Here is a 7,497-nt window from a genome sequence, read left to right as displayed (position 1 = left end):
AAATCGTGGAGTCATGTATGAACATACTAGACCCGTATGCCTGAACACAAATTGTGCATGTAAGTATAACCAATTCGGTTATACATACCGATTCTTTTGACATCTACTAGTACATATACAACTTAATTATGACGGCATCGCTAGCTATTTTTTAGACTACGTACATTAATCACTTCACAGCACAATGTTATTAAGCTGTATAGTGCATTAGTGCTGCTCGTTAGTGTGTGTATATCTTTCGTATATGCATCTCGTTTATATGCCGTTATTTCCACAAGTCATCTCCCCCCACGCAGGTGCCAGATGTCGACACATAATCCAAGGCCTCTTCATGCTTCCCTGCTTCTACCTGAAACTCCTGCACCGGATTGGAGTAGCTGCTGGACTCCTTCGGAGTTGCGGCACCGTGGCTGAGCTGAGACGCCATGAATTTGTCAAGATCCCTCCATTCTGCGGAAGATGCATAAACCGGCTCGATCTGAAGCTGCCGAGGAGCTTGACCCTCGTGCTGGAGATTGGCAGCTACAGCGCCAATCAGGTCTGTGAGCCTGGGGCTCTCTAACTGGGGGAGCTGCTGGAAGCTTATGGGCTCCTGAGGAAGGAGGTGATGGTACTCCAACTCCACCTTGCAAGGGTGGTGGTAGCTCTGTTGGTTGCCGTCATGGTACGCCGCGCTCTGGTCGACGTGAGGCGCCATGAATGCCATATGGTCGTTACTGAACCAGAAGGGCGAGTCTGCGGTGGCCATTCTCTGCACCGCCGCCACTCTCTTCTTGAACACCTTGCAGACCACCCATCCTTCATCCTGCGTTAATAGAACGGCATGGATACTCCAGAGATTAATTAAATTTTTGTTAGATATGAACAGGTGCTGGATAATGGTCCGTACGACATTAAGTATGAGGTTTACATACGTGCGGAGCTCCATTTTCATTGGATTCCAAGCGGTACTCGTGCATGATCCAATCTGACTTTTGCCCATTGGGAGCCCGGCCCTTGTAGAAAACCAGGGTCTTCCTCATCCCGACAAGGCAGTGCTTGACGTAGATCGGCTTGTCCCTGCCGGTAGCCTTCCAGAAACCGGCGGTGGTGGCTCTGTTGGTGCGAGTGCCGGTCGGATACTTCTTGTCCTTGTGGCTGAAGAAGAACCAGTCGTTCTGGTCTTCGGTTCCAATCTTGCATTGTTCTGTAAATATCGAGAGTTCAAGTGATTAGTGTACAGATATTACTTATTACGTTTCATGCACCATGTATTGCTGTGCGATTACAGTGTAGCAACGTCACGGAGATCGGCAAGCTATGCAGTATGATTGATGTTTTGAATTTGTGAACTGTGATTACCTTGTAGATCCCAAGGCTCAATTTTGTACAAATCAACATCCTTTATAATGTCCAAGTCTATCCTCTTCAGTGCTACCTTCTTTCTCAGGTAGTAATCCACCAGTTCCTCATCGGTGGGATGGAAACGAAAACCAGGGGGGACATGGGAGAAAACGTTCATCTTCTTCTAGTGATCGAAGTAATATAGGTACTCCAAGTAAGTTGACAGTTGACACTGCATGAATAATAACATGTTTAGTTCATTTGTCGGGTTAACAATTATATATGGTCATTCCATGCATATATGTGAGCTCTTGTAGACAATGAACTTATTTACCAATAGGTTTTGCCAGCTGCAATTCTAAAATTTTGTAAATACACAATCATTTTAATCTCCAAGTCACTTCTATATAACTTACAAAACGAAAAGTTGCACAAGAAAATTCATGCTTACTAAATATAACTGATATTTTTAATTATTTCCGGCAGCAGACAGAGATTACAAAAGGTGTTATGCAACCAGATAGAAGTAACACCTATACTTAAAACCTCATGAGAGTATATAATTTGATGCATTTCCATATAGAAAGCGATTAATTAGAGGTGTTTCTTACAACTTAATAGTATGCACTAAAGATCAACACTGATTAAAGCGCATCAAATGGTTGATCAATTTTACAAACAACTAGGTTGAGTTGCCATAAAAACATCATTACAATGATACTATTTTATAAAATATATGTTATTTTGTTTGCATGTTGCCTTATGGTTTTTTTTTGTCAATTCCATGACAATTTTTTTGGACTTGGTATTGATCGGCTAGCTTTGACTCTGCATGTTTAGTTGTATGAATATATAGCTTTTTCCAGATAAAACATATACATGTTGTCGTAGAAATAGGTATTCCATGGTAGAAATATGTTTTGCATTCTTAATTAGTCATCTGAAATATCACAGCCTAAAATTATGATCTAGCAACAAATGTGCAAACTTAGCAAAGGTAATTCCTATTCTATAAAATTTATAGTGCAAGTCAATGATGATAGTTTTGTGATGCTTATCCAAAGACTTTGAAATCTGATTTAGATTTAATAGTATCTCGAAATAGACGATTCATATAAGTAATTGAGTAATTATGGGCCTAGAGCGGAAAGTACAATACTTTCATCATGCATAAGATTACCCGACCATATGATTGAGCCACACATTTTGCTGGTTGATTTTCGTTTGTGTGGTAGAAGCTAAACATAATGAATGCATTCCAAAGAGCAGTGGCTCACAAGTCAAAATTAATTATGTACGTCATGGGGATGAGGAAGAAAATAAGCTGAAACGATCCATGGTGCATAAATGGAAGGACTATAAGCAGTACAAAGACATAGAAAGACATAATTCTTCATACTACTATTAATTATCTTTTCAGACGATCTGAGAGAGAGAGAGAGAGAATCCTGGATATGCAGGAAGAACGTACAGATGCTTCAGCACGCCTTCGCGCGTGCAGATTCAGCACCTTATGACGCCTTCTCCTCCGACAAACACCTCGAGCTTGGCGAACCCTACACCCACGACGAAAGAGAAACGACAGCACGCTTCGGTCAGAATCAGAACTCGGAACTTCAGCACGCGCACAGTACGGGTATGCACGGCGAAGCGAAATATAGGCAGAAATCACGAGGTAAATCGATGCTAATTCTGCTGGTAGCTCACAGTACCTGGCTTGCTAGCTCGCCTCCTGGGCTCGCGGCCGGCTGCTACCTTGCAGCAGCTAGCTGGCGGCTGGCCTTCAGTCTCCGTCTCCGATGCCCGATGGAAGCCCGAAGTAAGCTAGCTAGCTTGCAGCTTCGGCTAGCTAGTCCCCTCGACGGCGGATCGATGGACGGGTGGGATAAGGCGGGGTATATATACCACCTCCGGTGGCCTGGGTGGGTGGCGCGGCCGGAAAGCGCGGATGGATTGCGGGCCAAGGCTTGGCTGCAATCCAGGAGCGACGCGGGGAGACAGCGACGCCGGGATCTGCCACGATCTCCCTCTCAAGCTGCGCACCCGCGTTTTCTATTGGACCTTCTTCGCCGTAACCGCCACCTCGCCCCACCCGCCAAGGACAGCGACCGGAGTTCCTCGGCTCCAGCGCGGTCGACGGATCACTCCCGGCCGGCCGGCCGCGTCTCCTGCCCCCTCCGATCACCCCAGCCAAGGCCGAAAGGGTGCCGCCCGACCACGGCTTCCACTTGATCCTTCCTTCCCGGTGCAACTTATCTCTGCTCGTCTATAAGTAGAAAGCTGGCTATCCAGGGCGAGGCAGAAATGATGGCCGAGTGGGCGAGCGAGCAGAAAAGGCCGGGCACCAGCTGCCACCTTTAATTCTACTACTGAAATGAAGTGGCCAAGAGGGTGTAAAGGCGTTGCTCCTTTCGCTCGTCGATCGGTGCTGATATACATTTAGATCGAACCTTAGGTGAAACGTGCATTTTGCGAGTGTGGCCCTGAAAGCCAAGTAATTATGGTTATCATAGGCCACTTTTGCTTCGGTGCCTCCTTTGTTCAAATTTTTGTGTACCGATAACACATAAATGGCTAAGATCTCTTCATACCCCTTCGTAACAAGGGGCGCAATGATTAAAGGTAAATAAAAAGACGTGCAGACAAGCCCTAAAGTAGCCCATGCAATACGTTTAAGTCTATATTATTCACTAGTCAGACGCGCAGAACGCTGAAAACCGAAATGTTTGTGGGTAAAATATTCCATCGGCTACATCGGCTGGTAGGAACATTGAGTACACCTAGTATATCTATATGAGAGTATATAGGGCTAGATATAAGGTTTTGCTGGCTAAAAATAGGAGACACTGGAAAAAAATTACCCCTACAAATGGTGAAGGGGGACACCGAAGCAAGCCCCATCATAGGCGGTGCAATCGAGTGATCGACCACTTAGCCATATTGGAACCAAATACATAGTGTTCTTGCGGTCTGCGGAGGAGGAGATCTAGTGCATAATGGTTGTATAGTGCAAAGTTAGAAACTCAGAATTCAATTTTTTTTGCGTAAAGGGCAATTTATTACTTAAAATGTTTAAGTCTTATACCCGGGCTATGGATAACTGAGATGCACACACTCGTAAGAATATCCATTGAATTAATGTTCAGCGACGGAAAGAGTAAAACAAAAGGCGCAATACAGGAGATCATCTCAGAAACCGTATAAATGTCTAAGGAGATGTAGGGACGATCCATAGATTATGCTGGCATCCATGTTGAGAAAAATCCATCGTCATGCCCTCCAATCGTGTAGACACCTCCATAAATAGGTGGCAATTGTCCACCCGCTAAATAGATGACCAAGATTGGGCAAAGAAGTACACCGGTAGATAACCTGCAAGTGAGAACAATTATTGTAATCAAAACATTGTCATTTTTACATACCCAAAGCAACCAAATAATGGCAAGTACTCAAACCCTAATAAGTAGTTTAAACCTAGTATCCTCCTCATTAAGCAACACTGGTAGAAAATGGGCTTTAGTCCCGGTTGGCAACTGCCATTAATCCCGGTTGCGCAACCGGGATTAAATAAGCGCGACTAAAGCCTCCCCCCTTTAGTCGCGGATGCTTACGAACCGCGACTAAAGGCCCGTCCACGTGGGCGCTAGGAGACCGTCGGGGCGGAGGACCTTTAGTCGCGGTTATTCTGGCCAACCGCGACTAAAGGCCGCCGCAGGTTTAGGGTTTTAACCCCCCTAAATCAGGTTTCTTTTCAATTTGTATTGTTTTATTTCTTTTGTGTTTTATTTTAATTTTGAAGGAGTTTCACATATTCTACGGTACTACATACATGCATATGAATGTACAATTTCAAACAAATTTGAAATTAGAACCAAAAAGAATTCAAGAGGAATATACAATATATATTCAATATCGGATGACCATATACAATTTTGAACAAGTTTCCATACATAATTTACTACATCAGAAGTTCTACGTCCTTGTAATAGTGTTCTCCTTTAGGATGGAGGACTTCCCTCATGAACCATCCTGCTAGTTCCTCTTGAAGTGGTCGGAAGCGAGCTTCTGGACTAAGCGTCTTTCGGAGGTTATTCCTCTTGACATTGTTATCAGACGGCTGCCGCTCAGAGGTGTATCTCCGGATCATCTCACAAACATAGTATCCACATAGATTGGTCCCCGGTGGCTGAATATCCCCACCTTCTAAATTGTAGTTCTTTGTTGAATTCACCGACCTTTTCATCTGCAAACCGTCTCCAAACCCTACGAGGCAAAGAAAATTAAATGAACAAGAGAGTTATTAGTTACTTGATATTAGGAAATGAACGAAATAGGCCGATCGATATAGAGCGCAAATGAATGAAAATAATTACTTTTGCATCATTTTTCTCATGTCGACCCAAAGCTTTGCATCCAGATTCAGAGAGTCGATGACGAGAACTGCATGTGGAGGTGTGAAATTGAATTACTAGCAGAATCCAGTGGAACCTGCGGACACGATACATGCACAGTCATGCATAACTCATCGATTAGCCACATACCATGCATGGATTAAACAAAAGAGAATGTGCTCAAGACAGAAATATCACTTTTGAGTTCCTGCTTTGTAAGAAAAAGCCACAGGTCTTGCTCCACGTCGGCGGGGTGTTTTTCTAACACATATCCATTAACGATTTATGGGTCAATGAACCCAACATCATGGATGTTCCTTATTCTGCATTCCCTAAGCTTCATTCTGCATAATAGCGTACACAACAATATAGTTAGGACAATATATATATATATATATAGTGCAGGCAATGAACGAGATGGGGTAGAAATAACTCACTTACAGAACGTAGCAACTGATGATAGATTTGTCGAGCTCGCGCAGATTGAAAAGCTGGAACAATTCACTCAGATGAACTGTTACATAGTAATGTTTGAAGTGATGCTCATGTCTAACTTCCGCATAAATATATTCTTTGGCGACGTTATTTTTTATGTAACCCTTGTACCAAATTAGCAGATTTTTCATTTGTGGAGGTAGATCCTCTTCCTGCGCAGGCTCGACGAGAGGCTCATTCGGCACATATGTAATTACTACCTCACTCATTGGCGCCTCCTCAAGGCCTAACACTGCACGAAGAGTCATACCGATCTATGCCGCTTGTTCTCTGGCACCCGTTACAGTCATTCCCTGTGCTGCCGCAGCTGCTATGATTGTGGGGTCCACTTCTTTTCCTTGTCAGAATATACTGGTTTGGGCTCAGGCTCTTTTTTCGCCTTCATATCCGCCCTCCATTTCTCATGGTGAGCAGCCGCGGCCGCGTCGACTTCCTCGGCACTACGTTACCAAGGCCTTGTGGGGAGAGGCTTCAGTGATGGCTCCGGTACCTTTGTGGTTTTAGGTACATAAGGGTCCGGGTTAATAGTCCAGGACTGCTTCTGCTTCTTCGCCGGAGGTGGATTGGGGGGCGGCGGCTGCTTACCCGCCGGAGGTGAATTGGGAGGCGGCGTTGGCTGACGTGAAGGGAGGTGTAGGTGAAGCACCACCACCACCACCACCGCCACCACCACCGTAGGGGGGTGGACTTGTTGGCCTTGGCGCCTCGCCTGGAAACTTGATAAACTTCTTTTGCCATAGAATGAACTGGTGCTTGACATCTCCAAGTCTTCTCTCCCCTTCAGGTGTAGCAATGTCAATCTCCAGGTCCTCAAACCCTTGTACTATGTCCTCCACCGTGACACGAGCATAGCCATCTTGAATGGGGTTGTTGTGGTGGAGTGCTCCAGGTAAACATGGTAAAGCACTGCCGATGGCTACCTTCATGGAAATGTTCCCCATTGGATAATACAAATGACATTCTTTCATCTCCTTTACATCGTCCACGGGGTAGCGAGGAGGCTCCGGTGCAGTAATATCGATCGTCAGTGCATTAGCACCAGCCGGTGGGGGCTCCGTGGAAGCCACGCTGCTTCTCCGCTGCTGGCTTCCGACATCCGCTGGATGATCTTCATGCGTCCTAGCTGCCTCTCTTTCTTGTACTAGTACATTCAGGGTTTCTTCATCTCACCGAATTCCGATGCCAACCGCGCCACAACATCTGCATCCCGATCCGCCTTTCTCTTACGGCTTCTGTAACTGTAGGGGTCATTTTCCTGGGAAAACCCTTCTTTCCACGGAATGAAGCC

The 7,497-nt window shown here is 45.2% G+C and overlaps 1 protein-coding gene across 1 annotated transcript; it reads right to left on the bottom strand.

The window, feature by feature from the left end:
* Positions 1 to 265: 265 nt before the first annotated feature.
* Positions 266 to 3,120, bottom strand: LOC124677045 (NAC domain-containing protein 7-like). The gene is made up of 5 exons (XM_047213043.1): positions 3,036 to 3,120; positions 2,795 to 2,879; positions 1,342 to 1,555; positions 915 to 1,186; positions 266 to 805 (listed from the first exon to the last, which is right to left on the bottom strand). The coding sequence occupies exons 3-5, from the start codon at positions 1,499 to 1,501 to the stop codon at positions 266 to 268; spliced, it is 972 nt and encodes a 323-aa protein (XP_047068999.1). The 5' UTR covers positions 1,502 to 1,555; positions 2,795 to 2,879; positions 3,036 to 3,120.
* Between the last annotated feature and the right edge of the window lie 4,377 nt (positions 3,121 to 7,497).

This window comes from Lolium rigidum, chromosome 7 (genome assembly GCF_022539505.1).
Source record: "Lolium rigidum isolate FL_2022 chromosome 7, APGP_CSIRO_Lrig_0.1, whole genome shotgun sequence".
NCBI lineage: Eukaryota > Viridiplantae > Streptophyta > Magnoliopsida > Poales > Poaceae > Lolium > Lolium rigidum.
The sequence above is the reverse complement of the archived record's forward strand: the minus strand, read 5'-3'. Positions and strand labels throughout refer to the sequence as shown.

Excerpts from the sequence above, each read along its gene's own strand:
- LOC124677045 (XM_047213043.1), bottom strand. The coding sequence starts at position 1,501 with ATGAACGTTTTCTCCCATGTCCCCCCTGGTTTTCGTTTCCATCCCACC. Across the intron at positions 1,187-1,341 it reads TGAGCCTTGGGATCTACAAG|AACAATGCAAGATTGGAACC; the intron begins GTAATCACAGTT and ends CGATATTTACAG. Across the intron at positions 806-914 it reads ATGAAAATGGAGCTCCGCAC|GATGAAGGATGGGTGGTCTG; the intron begins GTATGTAAACCT and ends CTATTAACGCAG.